Raw genomic sequence first — 21,604 nt, forward strand, 5'->3', positions numbered from 1 at the left:
CCGTACAAGGCAAACTAAAATTAAAGTAATGTTTTTTTTTTTAACCTTACAATGTGCCTTCAATAACTCTTTGATTATGGGAATGAGCTCTATATTTATGACTTGAATTTAAGAGATATTACATATTCATGAGTACTAATACCGTACTCGAGTGTGTTGATTATTCAAATCCCAAAATTATAAACATGACGACAGTTGGGAGACGAAAATATTCTCCACAAATTTTGAATTGAATTGAGATTTTGAATTTGACGATCACAATTCGGACCCTTGATTTTTATAGTAATTCGATTTCAACCTATTCCAAATTTTCTAAAATTTAATCCATCACTTTCAGATTTCAGTTGACTTGAAAACATATGGACCGAAGTAATTATGTGTCCCTCCAAACTCTTCCTGAGATATAGGATTTTCTTTTTCTTTTTCTTTTTCTTTTTCACCAAAATATATATTCTCCTCAAATTTTGCAGACAGGTATATTCTCTCCAATTCCTTTTATCCCATCGAGGTTCTTGTAGCTTCATCTATGTCAACCGCATGCACAATCAATCAGGTTTGCCTTTTTTTATTTTGCATTCAGAATTCTGGATTCGCAAAGTGAATCTGAATCTGGGGAATTATGGTTGAAGATGTCATGACATGAAGATTCGTGGGTTGCTTTCATCTGTATGTTCGGTCATGTTTGTGTGGTATAATTGAGTGGGATTGATCCAATCAATTAGAAAAGACTGAAAATTTATCTGGCACTTCTTACATCATTAGCAAAGTTTCAATCTGATTTTAGGTCGCTATTAAATAATTAGCGACTTGGTGTTAAAGGGTAGAGATCGATTCTATATTGACAAGCATCACTGGATTTCGAATTGTGATATCTAATTCTATTAATTGTCACGGGATTCTTTCTAATTGTTTTTTTTTTTACAGCAGCTTGCTTCAGAATCTGGGGCCAATTCAGGAACTTCTGGGTACTGCGTCGATGCTGAGCAAGAGTGGTTTGTACTTTGAATAGCTGCAACTTTATTGGGGTTCTGTGGGCAGAGATGAGAACAGCTATTCGTGCTATAAAACAATTAATATGCACTCTTCCGAGTAAAGGGAATTTTATTTACAATGGATCTAGGATAAGACAAGATCTTTGGTTCAATTTGAAGCACCGTTGTTTATACCGCCCATCCAGTAATGCAGACATTTGCCAATGTAGACATCCATCATACACGATTTCCAGAGCTATGTCAGTACATGCAGCTAAGCTTAGTAGTGGAGGTTGTATTCCTGTGATATGTTTGCAACCTTTTCGGATATACGGTTATCTATGTGAATATGAAATTTGAATTTTTTTTATTGGTTTAGTGGCAGAGCAAAATAGAGGTGGACCTCTTGTAGAATATGAACGCAGGATTGCTGCTGGGGAACTATTAGATGGAGATACTTGTCAGGTGTGCTAGTTATTCGATATTGCCATATTTCTTTGGTGATTACATGATCTGCTATGCAAAAGTGTTAACATGGTATCTGGTCGTTACGGAGATTCAAACTCTATGGTTGTTTAGTGAGTCTAGATGACAATAGGATGATGGTCATTTTTGGATTGCAAATTAATTTTGGCATTGACCTCAGAAAAGGCTAAATGAAGATGAAGATTTGGATATTTATATGACTAAATGTCGTGATCGGAAAGGTTGAATTGTGTTCCTGATTACATAAGTTCATCGTGGCATAGATTGTGGATGTTAATATATTTTGAGGTTTGGCAAATGATCTACATCCTGTTTAAAATTTTCTCATCAATGTCTTATGATGTCATCTTCCCCACACTAAGTATACTGAATAATTGTTTGCAGTTAGGTACATTAGGTGAGCTTCAGCGACTGTATCTTGAGCTAGTTCAAAATGCTGAAGCTTGTCGGTTGGATCGATATGCAACTTCCGAGAAAGTTGGGAGGTGAGTGTAACTAGGCCTCCATTTTTTAGCATCATAATTGCTATTGCCAGGTGAGAGATTTATCCAGTTACGTTGCTCTAGTTGTCAACTGTTTTTTTTTTTTTGAAAAAAAAAATCGTGCTCCATTTTTCCTCTAATATAGATTAACTTTATCACTCTTGTCTATTTGCAGGAGTAGGTGGTTATGGTCCCGTTTCATATCACAGACTTCATATGCGCCCGTGAAAGGACTGTATCTTTATGGAGGCGTGGGCACCGGAAAGACTATGCTGATGGACTTGTTTTTCGATCAGTTGTAAGGATCACAATAAATTAAATGAGGATCATACTCAATTTAATCATTTTCTACACTATATTGGGTTATTGTCTTTATGATTGTCAGTTTTAGGGCCATAAGTCAATTCCGTGGTCTGAAAAAGTAAACATGTAACTCTGCTTCTCACTCGCGTTCCTCATCTTTCCAGGCCTTACAACTGGAGGAAAAGGAGGATCCATTTCCATGACTTTATGTTAAATGTCCACAGCCGCTTGCAAGTAACATTTCAACCTTCTAAAAATTGATTATTTGGAAGTTTATTGATGTTTCATAAGAGAGCCATGGTGTTATTCAAGCTACTTCAAAGAATTTTTTGAGATTGCACCTAAATTGAATTTCATTTTTTCATTTATCTGCATATATTTTTACTACATGTTGCTTTCATCATGCTGTCCATTGATTGCTGGACAATAATTACTCCATCTTTTTTCTAAACGTTGGTTGAGTTTGCCTTGGATTGGTTGTTTTCAAAGTTTATTCTTATCTCATATGTTGAATAAATTTCTGATAAATTAGATGGATGGAAGTGATATCTTTTATCTTTACATATATTTGACGTAAAAAAGGGGATTGAATTCTCCAATTTTCGAGATTTCCATCATTTCAAAATCGAGGAGTATTGGGTTTATTTATGTAGGCAACTCATTGGTGCATCCTGACTTTAACTTTTATGTGTGCAATTTTATGATCTTAGGATATATTTCAATTTCTGTTTTAAATTTGATCACAGAAGCACAAGGGTGTGGCCGATCCTTTAGAAGTTGTTGCTGGAGAGATATCAAATGAAGCAATATTATTATGTCTAGATGAATTCTTTGTACGCCAAGAACCACCTGGTCTTTACCATTTTTTTTGATTATGGTTGTTAGGGCTATTTAATTTTTGCTTAGGACATTTCTCAAGGCATCATGATTAAATTAAGGAGCACCCTTACTATTACTATGCTAGCATGTGGCTTCAGTGGTGGAAATTCCCAGGATACTCATATGTGGGCCATCGCTATCTGGGAGCCGTTTTATTACTTAATAAAATCATGATTTTTCCCTTTCTTAGGTAAATGACGTTGCTGACGCATTAATTCTAAATCGTCTATTCAAGCAATTATTTAGTAATGGAGCTGTAAGTAATTATTTAACATCCAATTTAGAGTTTTAATATCACCATACTTCGACTCATGCATTTTAGTAATTTTGTGATGTGAAACATGAGCAGATTCTTGTTTCTACTTCGAATCGAGCTCCAGATAATCTTTACGAAGGGGGTCTGCAGAGAGATCTTTTTCTTCCATTCATCGCTACTCTGAAGGTGATGCTTGTGTCTGTATCTCATGGTTACTATGAATGCTGAACAAGAGGCTATGCTGTTGTTTGGTGGCCAAGAGAGTTAAATTTTCCATTTTGAGAATTTTGATTTCAGGATTTTATTGTTCTTGCCAGCCAATCATACATTGGAAAATCATCTTATCGGCATCTTCCCTTTTACCTCAATTTTTTTATGACAAAGACTCCAACATATCTATCCTGGCAAACAAACAATACAAAGAATGAAAATGGTCCTTTGGTGTGGCTATGGGAATTGTGTTAGTTTCTTAAGGTTGCGTTTGGTTCATAGGATAAACGTGGGGTTGGTACTGATCCCTCTTAATCAGATGTTTACCCATATAACCAGTCCGTCATGTAGGGTGAAGCCTGAAACTCTAGACATGATTTTCACAAAATGTCGTGACAAGTTATCACACAAAGAGTGTGACGTTTTATTACTCACTGTAGAAGCTTCTTGAGTATACATGAAAATTGTAATATTACCCCTTCCAATTTCTGCGAAAAAAGGGTTGTGAAACCCTAATCATATCAATTGTCTGCTTCAAATCATTTCCACCAAACCGATATTGTTAATCAATTTGTATTTCTCATCCTATGACGTCATTAATTGCAGTATAATTCATAATTTTAAATTCTATCTCACCAACCGAGCGCAATATAGTGCTACATTCATGCAGAAAGACACTTCAAACATATTTCCATATATTTAAGCTTTGAAGATATTCGATCATCTTGTTCTTGTAGCATCAGTACGTACTACACTTGTTTGTTTACTAAATTATTAGGGAGAATACATTTTAATTTCTCCAAGTTAGTGATATGTTGTTAATGCAGGATAGATGTATAGTTCATGAAATCGGTTCATCTGTCGACTACCGAAAAATGACATCGGTAATCTTTCGGTCTGTTTCAGCATCATGTCAACACCCTGCACACTCTCACACGTTCAACATGTAAAATATCAAGAGAGATGTTTGTGTTTTGTTGTGCTGTCCATATAATTAGTTTCATCTGAATTTCAGGCACAGCAGGGTTTCTATTTTGTTGGGTTACATTTATCTAGCATTCTTAAACAAAAATTTGAACAATTGATTGGGGAACAAGTAGCTGTTCCACAGGAGGTGGAAGTTGTTATGGGGAGAAAATTGCAGGTAATTTCAGTAGTTCAGCTATTATCTACTTCCCTCGGCAGCTTAAAATAGCATCAGAAGTAAGATAGGCTTTGATATGAAGCTTTTTTCCGTTCATTTTCAAATTTCTTACTTCTTAGGTTCCACTTGGTGCCAACGGATGTGCATATTTCCCTTTTGAGGAACTTTGTGACAGACCTCTTGGGGCTGCAGACTACTTTGGATTATTTAGTAAGTTCGCTTTAGCCTTTACAGATTTCTTGAGTTTTTGTTTCACTTTTTGATATTGCATGACAATATGAGGTTGCATCTATGATGATGTGTTACATGTAAATTCTTCATGGAAGTATCATTAACTATACATTATATTACTCTGTATCACACTTTCTTTTTATTTATCAGAGAGGTTTCATACTCTGGCTTTGGATGGTGTACCAGTGTTTGGCCTTCACAATAGGACTGCTGCATATCGGTTTGTCACTTTAGTCGATGTTAGTCCTTTTATGCGAAAAAATAAATTGTACTTCTTTATTTGCTCGAAGTTAGATATCTGATTGTAGATTTTTTTATTGACTACACTACAAACATGGATTTTTGAAGTGTACTTCTTCAAAATCTGGATTTCAACTAGCAATTTAGTTTATTAGCATCTCATGGATTGGAGTATACAACTTGACCTTCTGAATCACCACTTCCGTGTGTAGGTCATGTATGAGAACAAAGTTAGATTACTGTGCACTGCTGAGGCAACTCCAATCGAACTTTTTGAACAGGTAGTAACAATAGCGGATGCTCGGCAAATGGCACCCAGAACCTCTTCAAGATCAAGGAAATTTGATGTTTCTGACATTTGTGTGGACAACGAGCTGGGTTTTGCAAAAGATCGCACCATTAGTAGGTAAGAACAAGAGAAGCAATAAATACTTTTTATTTGGCCTTGGTACATATACTCACTAGCCGAAAAATGATCTTTGGCACTATATGGAACAGAAACAACAAAGCCCCAAAACCCTGTTGTAAAGTTGTGAATAATTAATGCCATTTATGTATTGATCAAACGTCTCATGATTTTCCTGTGAGTTGGCAAAAAGAAAGTATCAATGTGCTGTGCAGTTATTCGCATTAATGCGCTATTGCAAGATGCTAAATATATATGCTGATATTTACACTACATCTCAAGTACATGTACTGCAAATACTAGCGATTTCTTGTATTGAAATTAGCTAAACTTCAAATATGTCGACGTTTTGTCACTTATGTGGTTAGTTCTCATGCTATCACCTCTTTGGAATGCAGATTAACAGAGATGAATAGCAGAGAGTACTTGGAGCGACACTCAGAATTGTTTGAAGTAAATGAGTTATTGCATGGAAATCACATAAAGTAAGCATAGCGTGCACACCAGTTTTAGTTTTTAAGTCAGAAGGAACTATAGAGTTGCCGTCTGTAAAAGGTTGCTCACATTGTTGATAGAGAAGCTGGCGCTGATTTTTTTGGTTGAGAGTCACCAGTCACACAGCCAATAATTGATCTTTTTGAAAACAAATAATTGGTCCCATTTAAGCCGGGACACGATAACTTGGGTGATGACGAATGATTGGATTGAAATAAGAAATCCTTGTTACATTTTTTTGTCGGATAAGATTGTTGGACCGCTTTTTTGTAAGAAGAGAATGCTGCTATTTGTTTATGGTAAAGTTTAATTACCAAATGACCAGTGTATAAAATAAACGCACTCAGTTGGACATTTAATTTGATCTACCATTCCTAAACCTTATTTTTTGCTCCATCACGTCTTTTACAGCAACAATTTAATGTTATTTGACAATTTGAAAACAGGGGTTGACAAAGTCACATTATACAAATACAAAGCATCAACATTGCTTCTTAAAGTCTCACTTACTAATACCTTGTATCAAGGCTGTCAAACACGATCAATGTTTCATCATCATCCTGTTTTAGTCGAAACGAGCTAATGGTAAATGATGAACCTTGAAACGAGTTAAAGGCACCAATCCTTCAATCGAATAAGGACTCAACTAGGAGGAAAAGTGTAGCCTCGGTAAATATTAACTACACTCGAGCTAAATATGTTAAAAATAAGTTACATTTTGCTACCCATTGTACACTTCACCAAGTCTAAAATACGGCAATAATCATAAAACAAGGCTGATTCTTTCCCCTCTAGCCCATCCCTGCTCACCCTGTTGCTACCTGCAAGGTTGTTGCAAGGGCTTCCGCCAACCACCAGATCGATACCACCAACAGCATTTATGATTTGTTCTATTCTCTCCCCCTCTAGTATTTGAACATCATCGAAGTCGACTAAACTACCTGTTTGGTTGGTCTGCTCCCACCAGCTCCGAACTATATCTCGGTTCACTTTAGATTTCTCAACTGAAACCACGTTTTTCAGTTTGATACCGAGACGGTGAAGTGCAACTTCAGCACCACCTATTCCAGAGAACAGGGACAGAACGTTTATTCCATTCGGAAAAATTTTCTTCAGCACGGACAGATGATATGCTACAGTGTCAACCTGCACCAAAAACAATTCGGTTCTTTAAGAACCATGAAATTTCTACAAGAAACGTGAACTATTTGCAGCACTGAGTGAAAATAGTTTAAATAGATTGTTTCAGTCGTGCATTTATGGCAAGATTCAAGGTCTTGAATAGAGTGACAGGCCCTTCGGTTTAGTGGAGGGGAACTTAGTGTATCAATTACCGAAACTTAGGCAATTTTTTGTTACATTTTGATAATTATTTTCAATTTAACTTTTTTATCGTTCACAAAAACAATACAATCAATATACTAACTACACTTTCAGTTGAAAAACCCTATTTCAAATCTTAAAATACTCGCAAACTACTAAAACTTAAATAATCAAATATAATTTTTACATTTTATGATGAGGTGGCATCTAATATAGGAAATATCTACTCAGAAAACAAAAAAAAGGCAAGAAAACTTTTCCCATGAACACCAGAAAACATCAAACATTAACTAACATGTTGAGAAAGCTTATAAATAAATTTTTTCCTTTTATTTATACTATCCTCCTCTGCTAGATTCTCAAGAATTTAAGGTGTCAAGTGAATTTTATGAAGGGCTTAGGCGATCAAGCTAACAGGAGGAACTTGTAACCTGGAAAGAATTGCCAAGAGATTTATATCTGTCTGTTCTGCTGATTCCACCTCCCCTTGTGTGATTCTTTGGAAATCCCAACAGCATCTCCACTTCATCTGGCTCGAGAGGAGCAACCTTATTCTTCCCAACCCAGACCAAGTTCCACTTGCGGCATTGATCCATGACAAATTTCTGCACTGACTCAGGAGGATTGCCATCAAACCTCTCAACAGCAGTGCGGATCCTTTCTGTAAGCCTCGCACTTCCAATTGCCGTTTGTATGCAGTTAAGTTTATCTCTGGTGTCCCAAGAAGGCCACCACTTTCTAGACAATGGAAATGCTTGATGGATGGTAAGTGGGGGAAGTGGAACAAGAGGGAATCTGTCTTCAATTGGAAGGTTGTGAACATACCCTCTTTTCCTAGCAGTAGCAGAAAAGTACTTAGAATCAACAAATTCTGGTTGGATGTCATAGAGAAATCTGGATATAGTGTCCCAGACTCCCTTCGGGGCCAAGGCAACATTCTCATAGTAGAAAAATGGAGGACCCATTGATGACTCCGACAAAGACCGATGAATTCTTTCAGGCTGCTGAGAAGGAGTGCCATACCCTATCATTGGGTTAGGCAGGCGAATTGCCTCATCTTCGGGTTCATTTTTCCTTCTCACCATTTCATGCAACTTTCTCTTCTTAAGTGTGCCATTTCCTCTGTAGACATGTTTAGGCTGTGAGGAGAGGAAATTTATCCGTTACATTTAAAACTCACTTAATTTACTTTGTGAAATAGTATATCTAAGATAAACCACCAAAGATTGCATACGGTCAAGATAGATATTTATGGTAACCTTGGAAACTTCAATTGGCAGATAACAGTCATCTTCTCTAGCCATTTGTGCAGCAAATATAAAATCAGCTAGTACTTCGTTAGAAGCATCTGTACCTGCAAAAACTGTGACATCAGGAAGAAGACAATCCAAACTGAAAATTAGCGCTACTAAGGGTGTCTTCAGTTTTCATATTTTAGAATTTAGCCTATGTAAATATGAGTCCAAACTAAGTGAGCGAGCGAGTTTGCAAGCTTTTCGAGACCGCTCAAATAAGATTGGTTCGAATTGGAGTCGAACTTGAGCAGCACTAAACTACTTTTCAAGCCAAATTTGAGCCCAACAGTTTGTTCCAGTGCTCATAAGTTATTATTATTATTGAGGTAATACCAGAATTCAAATCCCCAACAATCTCTCTCACACCCTGCTACTTATTTAAAACCCTTGATCAGCTCCACCACCTATATCCTCAGCACTGCATCTGTAGCCAACTCACCATCATGTCGTCCACTTCCTGCACTGTGCCTTACGCGGCTTGCCTCCACTTGAGTCTAATATTCAATTTTTCCAACTATTTGCACTTGAACAAATTTTATTTTTGTACTGTTACTTCATGTTTAATTTTTAGTTGTCTTCTAAACTGGTGTTTATTGGGCATGAATTTTTAATTCTGTGTGATTATATCAGATATAACTTTTGAATTTTTCTTATCGCCTTCTTTCAATCTGCTTTCCTGCTCAATTTTGCTTTCCACCTGGTGTTGAAGCTCAACAGGCTAGAATTAATATTCAAGCTTGATACTCTTGAATCCGAACCTAGCTCAAGCTATAAATTTTTGCTAATGTTTGGCTCTATTTGATTCGTTTGAAACCCTAGTATAAAAAACAAAGGGTCAATGGTAGGAATGAACAAAACAACAGAAATAAGATCATCATCTAACTCGAACTAATTGGAGTTGGCTACAATACAAAAGAGTTCTTTTGCCACCAAGGACCAGATCAAACAGAGAAAACACATCACATGCAGTTCTCATTGGTAACCAACAAGCATGGAAGTATAAGTAATTCAGAGAAGTCTAAACTGTTTCAGTATCCACGTATAACAAGAATGCATATAAAAATGTATCCAATTAAAAACAGATGTCACAAAAATCATGTCGAACTCCCTGGATAAAAAAGAAACTGAAACCAGGACTAAGGAAGCATGGGATTTACGTTTTGTCAGAAAAAAGCTTCAAAGACTCTAAAGCTCAATTGCAAATGCAGTAACACACAAACTAAGAACGGAGCAGCCACCAGGCATTCAACCTCAACCCCCTCCACATGGCTGAGGCACCATGTTTTGTTTGTCTTGTATTAATATAAACTTCCCTAAATGTCATATCTATTCTTCACAGACCCACCCTGTATTCCAACAACAATTTCAAGAAAGTTTGAACTATTTCAACTAAATTCAAATAGGGAACAGCATATACTGTTGTAATCCAAGCTAATGTACAGGAACTCCATTATTCCAAAAAACATATCATGCATCATCATTCGCATAAAACAATATTAATATTCCTAACCACATCCTTCCACCACTATAAAATATGAAACTCATTCCCCAACCAATAGAACAATTCAATGGAGAAAACACAATATCGCAAACCACGGCAATTACCTCCCAGAATAAAAAGAATTAGCAAAAAATAAAATATGTAACATGAATAAAGATAGTCCAGAAAAGAATTCAAGGTAAAGCATGATCATATTATATGTGACAGCACAATTTATAAGCAACAGTTGGTAGCAGCATTTTATGTACACACCACATCTCTCAATAGCTATCGAGGCATCTTCCACAGTGAAGCCCATGTTGGCCAAGGACAACAACTTTTTCTGTTCTTCAGTTAAAGATCCCGTACTTTCCAAGGACAACAAGAATTTATGTTTCTCGGGCATAGAATCGGTATCATCCTGCAAAAGGAATTCAAGGATCATCTACAGAGGAAGAAGCAGAAAATGCTAAAAGAAATAATCCGATATCAATGCCCCAGATATGCAAGCTTAGCACTGAATTTTGTTCCATTGACATTATCGTAAATGCGGCAAAAAGATCCTCCATTAGCCAAGAGACGTAGTTTCAAAGTGAAACATCGAAGCCACATTCCTATGTAAAATTGAAAATTTCCACCAGTAACCTGAGGACTCTAGCAGCGAATAAATGCAATCTATTCAAAACCTTCAACTTGTTTTATTTAGTATCATGTTGTACACAACTTACATGGTGCAATCATCCTTCACCTCTGTGCTGAGTTTTTAATTGGTCCAAGGATAACAGGCAAATACCCTTGCTCGTTAGTTTTCATATAAAAGGAAATATTAAGTCATGTCAATAACACAACCGCTATAATGCATCATCTAAAATCTAGATATCTAAGTTACAAATATCAGGCTATGTTCCTAATTAGTTCACGGAAAAAATGTCCTATACAAGTAAAATATTTTCTTTTACCAGGTTTAATTTTTGTTGCTGCATGTAGAGATAACACATGAAGTGTAAAAGAGTACAATAAGATTTAAAATGGTCCAGCTAATATCCGACAAGCATGAGCTAGATGTAAAAGAAGAATGCAAGTGAATCAAGAATCACATACTGCTATTTCATCCTCAGACCAGCTATCCATGTCTGAAAAATCATCCAGAAGAGTGTCATACTCTGAAGACTCTGGATCAGACCTGGTGCTCAACTGCTGTTGAGGAGATTCCTCGAGCGCCTGCAAAACAGAACTTATCATAAATGCTAAGTGTACTAATGACAAGAAAGTTAGTAGTAGCAAAAAAAATGCTTGCTTGGGACCATTGATTTGTGCAATAAATGGTTAAAGTGAGTTCCCCGGGCACTTTACATCGAACTACAATTTTAGATGAATTTAAAACAGTCTTCCGCTAAAATTACCCACTCTTGAGAAAATAATAAATGATAAAAAAAGAAAAGCAATGTCACCACCATATGATCAGACTTCAATGACCTTCCAGCAACATTATTCATTCCCTTAAAGACACCAGAAGTCATGCTCAATTTGGACCAGTAATTATGTTCAACTTAAGCCAGCAGCCGCAAAACATGACAAAATCTATTATATTCAGTCAAAACGAATCTCCAGCAGCATTGAGAACAATAATGTTATCGATGTTATTCTAGCCACATGCAGTGAAATGTTTTTCACAGAGTTCCAGAATGACTTTAACACAACACTGCTAGTAGGGATCATTTATGGCACGTGCAAAACAAGAACAACTAAACCGGGAAAACCCCCAAACTATAGGGACGAAAATGAGTATTATCCCAATTAAGTAGTGGGATGTTAGATACTCATAAGGATGATCACTGGTGACTAAAGGCATCAGTTATTGCGTGTGTGTGTGTGTGTGTATAAATAAAAACATTTCCAGATGCAATAGATACAAACAGAAAGGCCATACAAATTCATTTAAAAAAAAACAGAGAGGTCATACAATCTAAATGAGAAACTTAATTACATAGATCATCAAGCAATGGAAAACTCATACTCTAGAAATAAAGAAAAAGCATCTGAAAAATGTAAGAAACGAGGCAAGCACTACTCACTGAGTATGTTAAAAGAGTGTTTAATATTGAGTCGGTATCTCCTTCTCCTGCAAGCAAACTTATATATTACACACCATCTCACTGATGTAATGCAAATTAATTGATCCTTCGATTGAATACAAATTTTAAGTACCATTTTCCTCAATTGCCTTGGATACAAAATTTTCTGGAAACCCCATACCAACAAAATGCTTGACCAACTTGGAACGAGAAGCACCTTCTGATGAGCTTGCCTTCAGAGAGATTAAACAATAACTTAAAAAAATATCCGCTGAAATAGATTAGTTTCTAGCAGTTAATTTTCAAGTAAAATTGAGCAGTTGGTTGGCTTTAATAGGTTTGAGAGACGGATATCGTATTGCTGTCGCAGCATATTACTATTACTATTGATGGAGGGTAACACAAAACAGAATGAAGGATCTCTGTTATTTTCTAGAACATTGAGACTGATGATCGAACTCAATGTGCAAAGCAGAAAATAATCGAGGACCTTTAATTATTTATCTTTCCATTGCTCGGCGTCGGGAGTGTATTAGAAGTAAACAATCTTATAAGCATCTTCAGAAACTATATATACCGTTTTCAGCGACATGCTACATGAAATTTTCTATCTAAATAAAACAAAAGATGCTGATGTTTCTTCATACTCTCAGCTTCTTCCTTCTCATCCTACCTCCCATGTCTCAACATAGACAAGACATGAATTGGAAATAAAAAGTGGCAACAGTGGCTTTATTTTGTCCAATTAACGGTAAAATGGTATCAAGCTCTCCACTTACATCAGAAAAGTAAATCAAAAAGGATAACACTAGCTATTTCAGACAATTTCTTACATACAGCAGTTTTTCAATGTTCTCGTATGAGGGAGAAAAAAAGCAGTGAAAAGATTAAACCTGCTGTTATGATGACATCTTACTAATAGCCAAGTCATATGACATTTAATTAAGGTGCTGATTGGGGAAAAATATAGAAAAATTGACTACGTAAAAAAGGATTGCAACTCTACTGCAGAAAACTTATCTTTTTGGTTATGAAACAGACCCGCAATTGAATTTACATATTACATAATTATAAAAACTCAACTTTACCTCCGTACTTCCTAGAATAGCCACTGTGCGATGATTTGTTAAAGTTGGAGAAGTAGATATGGCAGTGTCCGTGAGAACATCCTGTTCATCATCCGTCGTCCAGTCAATGTCAGCAATTTCCTCTCCAGAAGCATTTCCACCCTGCTGATTCACATTGACACATGCGTACTTACCCTTAACAAAGTTGTAGAGAACAAAAACATCTCATTGCAATGAAAGGAAGACATGCAATATCGGATCTTCAGAGGTTGTCAGAATGACATGCAATTGCAAAAGAAATGAAAATGAATATACCATGTTTTCTGAAGTTTGATCAGGCACAGGCATCCAACCTGTTGAGTAGAGGAGTTAACCTGGATCAAACTAAAATTTTGCAACCTATAGACAACAGAATTTTAAATTCCAATAAAGGGCACAACCAGTCTTTAAGCCAAATATATGAAGAATAAAACAATGCAAAGTAGTTAAACTGCAAGAGATGAGAGCGAACATCGGTAAAACCAAACCTCCAATCAATTGGAAATTACATAGACAATTTACTGTTCTCACAACTTCAAAACCAGGTCAACACAAAGAAAAATAAAATGGGAAAAATCGCAAGCACCAATTTAGTTCTTAGTACGCTAAATTTACTTCAATTTCAGAACATGAACTCCCAATAGCTCAAAGATGCAATAAATCAAACAAAGCCCCGAGCTTTCCCCCCTGTGAATCTCAGTCTACGCTCGAAGCACGAAAAGAGAATTAGACCAACGATATAAGAACCTTCTCACCCCTTCCCTTGCATGCTTATCACATCTTTAAACTACCACACGGAGCTCATCATCGGGAAAATAAAGGACCGAGCCTTCCTCGCAAGTGGAAAAGGTCAAAGATCCCTGGAAAATTACCTTATAATCGAAGTTCCACCGAGACCCTTACGGCACACCGAATTAATCAACAATGCACCTCGTTCCTGCAATCAAAATCTGGAAAAAAATTAAAAATTCAAGGAAGAAAATGACAGAATTAAACCAATCGACCAACAATAAAACAACAATCGAAACACTCGAAAAATATGAAAAGAGGGGATCAAAATGCTCCGTTTCTCACAGAGAACACGAACGTACCTGTTGATTCAACACTGCAGAGAGGAAATTGCGCAAAACAAAAAGGAAATCGAGAAAATTGAAGAACGAAGAAGTGGTGCCTCCGAAGCTCCCAATGAAGAGTGAAAGACTTTTCAGTATGATGCATATAACCAGTCCACAAAATCCGAGAAACGAAAACAACGCGCCAAATACCAAATAAAATTAAACATTTTCTCCTTAAATTATAATTTCAATTTAAGAAATTTGGGATTTTCTACTCTTTTTGCATGTTTCTATTTTATTTTATGATATATGTGAATAGATTACTCCTGAATTATTTATTACATATATACATATAAAAATTAAATAATACAATGATAAATCAATAAAGTACATAAAATTTTAATAAATATAGTTAAATTATACATTTTCTTTGTGTATAAAGTCGTTCAATATATTGATTTTCATTAAAAAAAAATACAACTCGTTATAATCCAATAATTGACAATACATATCGTAATATATAAGGAGCCTATAAAAAAAGTTAATTGATTTGACACAATAAAGTTGAGTGTAAGTCACGCTTGGTGATGGAGAGTGTTAGAGGGAACTATGACAAAAAGTGGAGAGCAAATAACATTAATTTTATAATTTTTTAACATAAAAATTGGGTTTTCTCGATTCTTGTGTAAATAATGACAAAAATTTATGTGAGACGTCACAAATCATATTTTGTGAGATAGTTTTTTGGATCATCCATGAAAAAGTATTAATTTTTACTGTGAATATCGATAAATTTGACATGTCTAACAAATAAAGATTCGTGAGACCGTATCACAAGAGACTTACTTGTAAATAAAATCAACACATTTTAGAAATGTAAGTATATTTTTGTATATAAATTAAATAGATTATAAAAAAATATTTTATAATTTTAAAAATATATTTAATCTATCACAAAATTTATGCATGTTTTATAAATTTAATCAATTAAAATAGATTCTCTATTAATACGTTATATAATATACTACGATATATTTTTTTATTTATACTTTTGAACTTTCTATTTTAATATAATATATAAACGTTTCACACAAACATTATTTAATAATATAAAATTGGACTAATTTAAATAAACAGTTTTTTAATAACTCATTTAGCCATTTGTTTTAAAATAGTTTGAAATCCAACTAGTTTACCGGATAAAGCGACGGATTATTCGGTTAGGATAGAATCGTGTTTGGATTATTTAATTTGTATTTTATATGTTTCAATATTTTTCTATTCAAAAATATATCAAATAAATATTTTTCTATTCAAAAATATATCAAATAAGAACTTTTTTATAAATATTTAATTAAAATCATTTTATTTTTTAAAGTAGATGAATTTATAAAAATATTTTAAGAGAAAAGCAATTGGGACAGAGTGGACAGTAACCCAAAAATATAAAAATAAAAATTAAACTCATTCAGTTATCAATCCGGCGTGACTCCAAACTCCGAAGTCTCCAATTGGGAAGATTTAGGGCCGGATTTTTGGATTCTAGGTTTTGGTATAATCCTAAATTTATATGCAAAAGCATATCTCTAGATCTATAGATAGATGAATTTGCATGATATAAATGGTAGTAAGGAAAATGTATTTTGGTATAATAGATAATCGTTTGACTTAATATATTATCAAATTTTTTTTTGACGAGCATGTCACATAAAAATTTTCGAATGCGATTTACATGAGTAATTTGATTTGCAGACTACTACATTACCACATGAGTTTACTCAATGTGCATCGAAAATTAGGTGCAAATTAGCTTTGGGGTTTCATTTTTATATAAAAAATAGTAATAAGAACATAAAAATTATGAATTTTTGGGAGCAAAACCTGCATTTTAGATCAAGACATATCAGATGTCAGAAAGATCTATTGTGATACCTCTTGTCTCACATAGTAAAAATTAAATATTTTAAATGAGTTTATAATGAACTACAATGGACTTATATAGCAACTTGAGTTAATAAAGAGAGGACAAATACGAAGTAGTTGCTATAGAGGCCCATTGTGCAGTCACACAGGGGCGGCCCGAGCTCGAGGCATGACAAAATTGTATCAGAGACGGTCACTGGCAAAGAACACCGAGAAATAAGTGTTATGCGGGGCAAAGTGCTACGTGCATAGGAGTCACCTCTTGAACCTGCGGTACAAAGTGCTACATGACGGTAGCTACTTCTTGAACCTGTAGGAGTCACCTTTAGATTCTCGGCACTAGTGGATCGCGGGATCAGGCCGAGACGAGGACGTCGCGTTCTAAAGGAGGGGTGATAGTGATATCTCTTGTCCCACAGTAAAAATTAAATATTTAAAAATGAGTTTATAATGAGCTACAATGGACTTTTATAGTAACTTGGATTAATCATTCTCGTAAAACGAAGACGAATAATAAGTAGTTGTTATAGGAGCTCATTGCGCAGTCACATAGACGCGAGCCCGAAATCGATGTGTTACATCCATAGTGTTTTCGAATCCAATCAAAGAAAGCAATTCGTCCCCCTCCTCAAGTTCCGGAGGGTGGCTTTTCACTTGCTATTTCAACGTCGTCAGCAAGCTACAGGTTTTCTTTTTTCGATTAAAAAAAATTAAATATTTACGTTACGCTGGACGCTTGACTCTTACCCTTGTACCTTGATAAAGATATTTCAATATTAATTAAGGTACACGAACTTTTGATTAAATATCGCATTAATATATGAATTTTACCAATTATCAATAAATTGATACATACATGTTAAATCGCAAAATTCATGTGAGACGATCTCACAAATCAATATTGTGAGACATATATTTAATTTTATTTGGACTACTCATGAAAAAATATTATTTTTATATAAAAAATATTACTTTTATTGTAAATATGAATGAGGTTGACTTGTCTCACGAATAAAAATACGTGAGATTGTCTCACAAAAAGCTAACTCATGTTAAATTGGGGTCAATTTTTACGAAAGTTTAATTAAAATATCAACTTTACCTTTTTTTTATCAAAAAATTATATATTTATAATTTACTTGAAATATGTACATTTAGATGTTATTAATTATATTGCACTACACAGATAAATAATTTTAAATAACTAAATTGATCAATGTAGAAAATGAATTAGATATATGTGTTATTTGGCTAAATTTTTTATTTGTTCACGCTATGCAAATTTATCATTAGGCATTTTTTGAAAAATGCTCAAAATAAATAATATTAATTGATATGTTGTTCATATGTTGTTGTTGGGCATCCTGTGGACGCCGCGAGATGTTCGTACAAATATCTTAAAATAATTAATATAACATGTTTCTCTATCCCGTGAATATGTGATTATGCAAGCGATATGACGTTCCATAAGATGTTCACCCGAACATCTTGGAGCGCCCGTTGTTGCCCACCTGGTGATGGGGCAAACTTGCATATCTATCTATATATCAATGCAAAATATTAGAAAATGACTTGAGTGTTATAATATGCTAACCATAGCGAGATAAAACACAAATTTATATATCAAGTTTCTATGTAAAGACATGTGACGATTCTTCAATTTAAGTAAACATGATGTCTCATGACGAGAAAAACAGTCTTATCGAATTCGGTTAAATAATTTTGACATGAATATATTTAACATCGAGCTCGATTTATGAATAAATTTTTCTTTATTATATGACTCATATTATAGCTGGAACGTCCATGAAGGTTACTCATCTATATTTTTTTTAATATCAATATTTAAAAATAAATAAATACATTGAAGTTCACGCAATTAATGAGCCAAATCTTTTGTAATAAATATAAATCGCCAGACAATTATGATTGCATGGAACGACCATTTTTATCTGTTGTATATATATAAGTTCCATACCCTTCACAAACGCATGCACGTGACAGATCAGCATGAAGACATATATCTCTCGTTTCTTTTTGTTTTGATTACCTTGTATTTCTCTCATTTCGTCTCCCAACTTTGTCATGCCGAAGAAGGTGAATCACAATCTGGCAAAGCTAGCTGGTGGTAAGTCCGTTTTTGATGTGATTGATTTTGGTGCTCGATCGAGGTAACTCGACATGAAATTTGCTTTGAGAACACTCGTCATTCATCTTTTTTTCGATAATTAGTTGTTTTGATCAATATATACATGCATGCAGATGATCCTAGTTGCCTTTAGTAAAAACGTGATGATAAGTGGAATAACGTTGACGAACAGTCCTAGGATGCACATTTTCGTTTTTAGTAGCCAACAAGTTGAGATATCTAACGTTAAGGTGTCGTCTCCCAGAAACAGTCCCAATACCGACGGGATCTATGTTTCCAATACTCAACACGTTCGCATTCATCACTCCAATATATCTAGCGGTACTAATTCTTCTAATCCATCGTGAGTCTAATTAATTTTGATTTGCCCCAATTCATCACATATAATAATTCATTATCCAGGAGATGATTGCGTCTCGATACAAACCAGATGCGCGCGATGACATAAGAGTGTACAATGTGCATTGCAATCCAGGACATGGATACAGCATCGGACATACAGATCTGCATATTCTTCTTGACTGCAGCGAGAGCCAAGGTTGAAGAGACATCACGATTCGCAGCGTAATAACATTAAAACCGATTGATCCTGGTGCTATGGTCAAGCCAAATTGTTCCCATGCTTACGGTCAAGTGCTCGCTAGGCCGTGGCGGAGCCAGGAATCTGGCGCTACCCGGGTTAGAATTTTAAACTCTAACATCCTTTAATATTTTAAATTGATCTACCTGGGCTAATATCAAATTTATCCAAAAGTATACAAAAATTTACATATAGATTTTTTTAAAAAAATTTGGACCACCTGGACTAAAGCACGGGTACAAGGGGCTGTACCTCCGCCCCTGTCGCTAGGAACCCCTTCACCTCCCTTGGGTGGTTGCCTGCTGGTAGCAAGGAACTTGAAGTCGCCGGAGAATTGCCGATGAACAGAGAGCGAGTAGGGCATTTGGACACTTTTAGGCTTGAGCCGCATGGTTTGAAGTTTATGATAGTTTGATTTCGAGACAGAATAAATTAAGTTTACTATTTATGTAATAAAAAGACATATGATGATTGTTCACGTCAATGACTCCAATACTTGGAGATGTATATATTCTGATCCAAGAACCTATAATTATATATGTCTAGCTAGGAAATAAAAAAAACTACATTTCCTAAAAAATGAAAAGACAATTGATTCCCATTGTTTTGTTAAATGACAATTTATTGTTCGTAATCAATTATTTGGAAACTGTATATTGTGTTATGATTTTGGTCATTTATGTTAGTCTTGTATTTTATTTTTTATTTACAATTTTAGTCGTTACGATTTTGAAGGATCAATATATATCATGTAAATTAAATTTTATTTGTGGAAAAACTCTGTGATCATGGAAAGGAAAATTTAGAGATGCAAAGTGAAGTGAATACTTCATTTGTGGATGCANTAAAATTAATGCCGATTTTATTGCTGATTTTTATGAGCATCAATCGTTCTTTATAATCTAATGAAGTTGACTAGCTACCTTCGAATATCCTAAGGTGTTATGGAAGATTATTGTTTAATATATTCAAATCTATAAATCAAAAGATATTATAATATAATATAATTATTATGGAAGATAAAAAATGGTCGATGCATTACAATGCCACTTAATTCAATTTTAAGCCACAAAAATGTGTTTGTGGCGAGGGATTGACTAGACAACATTACATGCATGGTAGTGGAGCCATTAACTTAGCAAAAATACAAGTAATTATAGATATAATAAGTTCAACATAAATCTTTCTCCAAAATTTATTTGTCCATTTCGGAAATTAAATAGAGTAAAACAAACTAAATATTAAAGTGATTTCAAGTTTGGACCTTAATTATTGTACATAAAGTAGCTTAATTAAGCACACAATGCATTATTATAAGCTTACTTTGGACAACATTACATGGGGAAAAATATTCGATGACTTCTAGCTAGAACATGGTTTGATTTAGACTCATAAATTTTAACTATGCGTGTAATGTTTTGTGGTTAATGAATATTATTAATTAGTTTTTTTTTTTCGTTAACTTATTCAATTTCGGATTTTGGTTCAATAAGTTTTCAAATTTTGGTACTTTAATTTCAATTTTCGGCTTGATTCATTAATTATCGACGTGTCACCAAAAAAATATTGACATGACATGAAAAATATATTTCTTCGTATGGTACTCCTCAATCCTCGTTATGAGTATGGATTACTGATCAGGACCAATTTTGGAATGAGTCATTTAATGTGAATAAATTAGTTTTAATTTAAGGCAAAAACTTGTGTGAGACGGTCTCACGGGTCGTATTTTGTGATACGTGTCTCTTATTCGGCTCATCCATGAAAAAATTTTATTTTTTATGCTAAGAATATTATTTTTTATTGTGAATGTCGGTAGGATTGACACGTCTCACAGACAAGAGACCGTCTCACAAGAGACCTACTATTAATTTAATTACTAAAGTGTAGACAACATATCATAATCCAATACAAGGGAGATTGTCCCTTTCTGTAATTCATCGCTAAGACTTTTGTTGTGTGGATACGAACGTTTGAAACCTAATTCGACACGCCATTTCATTAAATCACTTGTCTAAACCTATGTGTCTCTTTTTCAACACTTGTTCGAGTCTTCAAATAATACAAGCCTATGCGTAGGATAAAAGAATAAACGAACTTCAATTTTATATATAATATTTAAAAGTTTTAAATTAACACTAATCTTGTTATAATTTGCAAAACCTATAATTTTTCTTTATGCAGACGGATTATATATATATACTACTTACAAAATATAAAAGTACTACGTTTTATTTTTCAAGTGTTTCGATGTCTTTAATTTGATATCGACAACTCTTGTGTAACGCTTCTCATTTCAAAATTTGGAATGTGAAAATATGACTAGTAATAGTTTATATATATTAATTAATAAATAAATGAAAAATTAAGATTAAACATAACCACAAAGGATGAGAAGATATTATAATTATTGACGAGTTAGTTCCGATCTTATTATTATTATTTGTTTTTTTTTAAAAAAAGATTTGCAATATCAAGTAACGTCGATCGAGTTAGGTTGCCAATCTTATTTTAT

At 34.4% G+C, this 21,604-nt stretch overlaps 2 protein-coding genes across 16 annotated transcripts; one reads left to right on the plus strand and one right to left on the minus strand.

The window, feature by feature from the left end:
* Nucleotides 1–351: 351 nt before the first annotated feature.
* Nucleotides 352–6,456, plus strand: LOC140963183 (uncharacterized). Of its 7 annotated transcripts, none has more exons than XM_073422465.1 (15): nucleotides 352–553; nucleotides 925–1,263; nucleotides 1,351–1,436; nucleotides 1,842–1,942; nucleotides 2,115–2,237; nucleotides 2,407–2,476; nucleotides 2,989–3,075; nucleotides 3,312–3,377; nucleotides 3,471–3,563; nucleotides 4,415–4,471; nucleotides 4,603–4,731; nucleotides 4,851–4,941; nucleotides 5,113–5,201; nucleotides 5,415–5,608; nucleotides 6,007–6,452. In XM_073422465.1, exons 2-15 carry the CDS (start codon nucleotides 1,041–1,043, stop codon nucleotides 6,095–6,097), a joined length of 1,500 nt encoding a protein of 499 aa, XP_073278566.1. In that variant the 5' UTR covers nucleotides 352–553; nucleotides 925–1,040; the 3' UTR covers nucleotides 6,098–6,452. The 7 variants fall into 7 exon arrangements, 6 of the variants coding, with proteins under 6 accessions (XP_073278566.1, XP_073278568.1, XP_073278565.1 ...); XR_012172668.1 differs by having other exon boundaries at nucleotides 353–553; nucleotides 928–1,263; nucleotides 5,113–5,182; nucleotides 6,007–6,456; XM_073422467.1 differs by having other exon boundaries at nucleotides 355–553; nucleotides 928–1,263; nucleotides 1,357–1,436; nucleotides 6,007–6,454.
* A 153-nt stretch (nucleotides 6,457–6,609) lies between these two features.
* Nucleotides 6,610–14,622, minus strand: LOC140963182 (DNA (cytosine-5)-methyltransferase DRM2-like). 9 transcript variants are annotated; one of them, XM_073422462.1, is made up of 11 exons: nucleotides 14,474–14,622; nucleotides 14,255–14,319; nucleotides 13,659–13,696; nucleotides 13,365–13,508; nucleotides 12,410–12,509; nucleotides 12,277–12,320; nucleotides 11,303–11,422; nucleotides 10,475–10,622; nucleotides 8,686–8,780; nucleotides 7,858–8,565; nucleotides 6,610–7,249 (listed from the first exon to the last, which is right to left on the minus strand). In XM_073422462.1, the coding sequence occupies exons 3-11, from the start codon at nucleotides 13,689–13,691 to the stop codon at nucleotides 6,815–6,817; spliced, it is 1,827 nt and encodes a 608-aa protein (XP_073278563.1). In that variant the 5' UTR covers nucleotides 13,692–13,696; nucleotides 14,255–14,319; nucleotides 14,474–14,622; the 3' UTR covers nucleotides 6,610–6,814. The 9 variants fall into 9 exon arrangements, with proteins under 9 accessions (XP_073278563.1, XP_073278561.1, XP_073278556.1 ...); XM_073422460.1 differs by having other exon boundaries at nucleotides 12,277–12,323; nucleotides 13,365–13,505; nucleotides 13,659–13,742; XM_073422455.1 differs by having other exon boundaries at nucleotides 12,277–12,323; nucleotides 13,659–13,742.
* Nucleotides 14,623–21,604: the final 6,982 nt, after the last annotated feature.

The sequence above is a fragment of the Primulina huaijiensis genome, chromosome 17 (assembly GCF_012295235.1).
Source record: "Primulina huaijiensis isolate GDHJ02 chromosome 17, ASM1229523v2, whole genome shotgun sequence".
NCBI classification, from domain to species: domain Eukaryota; kingdom Viridiplantae; phylum Streptophyta; class Magnoliopsida; order Lamiales; family Gesneriaceae; genus Primulina; species Primulina huaijiensis.

What these genes read in the sequence shown, in the direction of transcription:
- LOC140963183 (XM_073422465.1), top strand. Translation starts at nt 1,041, where the DNA reads ATGAGAACAGCTATTCGTGCTATAAAACAATTAATATGCACTCTTCCG. An exon ending in TAGATGGAGATACTTGTCAG is followed by an intron (nt 1,437 to 1,841) that starts GTGTGCTAGTTA and finishes AATTGTTTGCAG; the next exon opens with TTAGGTACATTAGGTGAGCT. An exon ending in AGACTACTTTGGATTATTTA is followed by an intron (nt 4,942 to 5,112) that starts GTAAGTTCGCTT and finishes TTTATTTATCAG; the next exon opens with AGAGGTTTCATACTCTGGCT.
- LOC140963182 (XM_073422455.1), bottom strand. Translation starts at nt 13,691, where the DNA reads ATGCCTGTGCCTGATCAAACTTCAGAAAACATG. An exon ending in GATAGCTATTGAGAGATGTG is followed by an intron (nt 8,781 to 10,474) that starts GTGTGTACATAA and finishes CAGTTTTTGCAG; the next exon opens with GTACAGATGCTTCTAACGAA. An exon ending in TGCCAATTGAAGTTTCCAAG is followed by an intron (nt 8,566 to 8,685) that starts GTTACCATAAAT and finishes CTCTCCTCACAG; the next exon opens with CCTAAACATGTCTACAGAGG.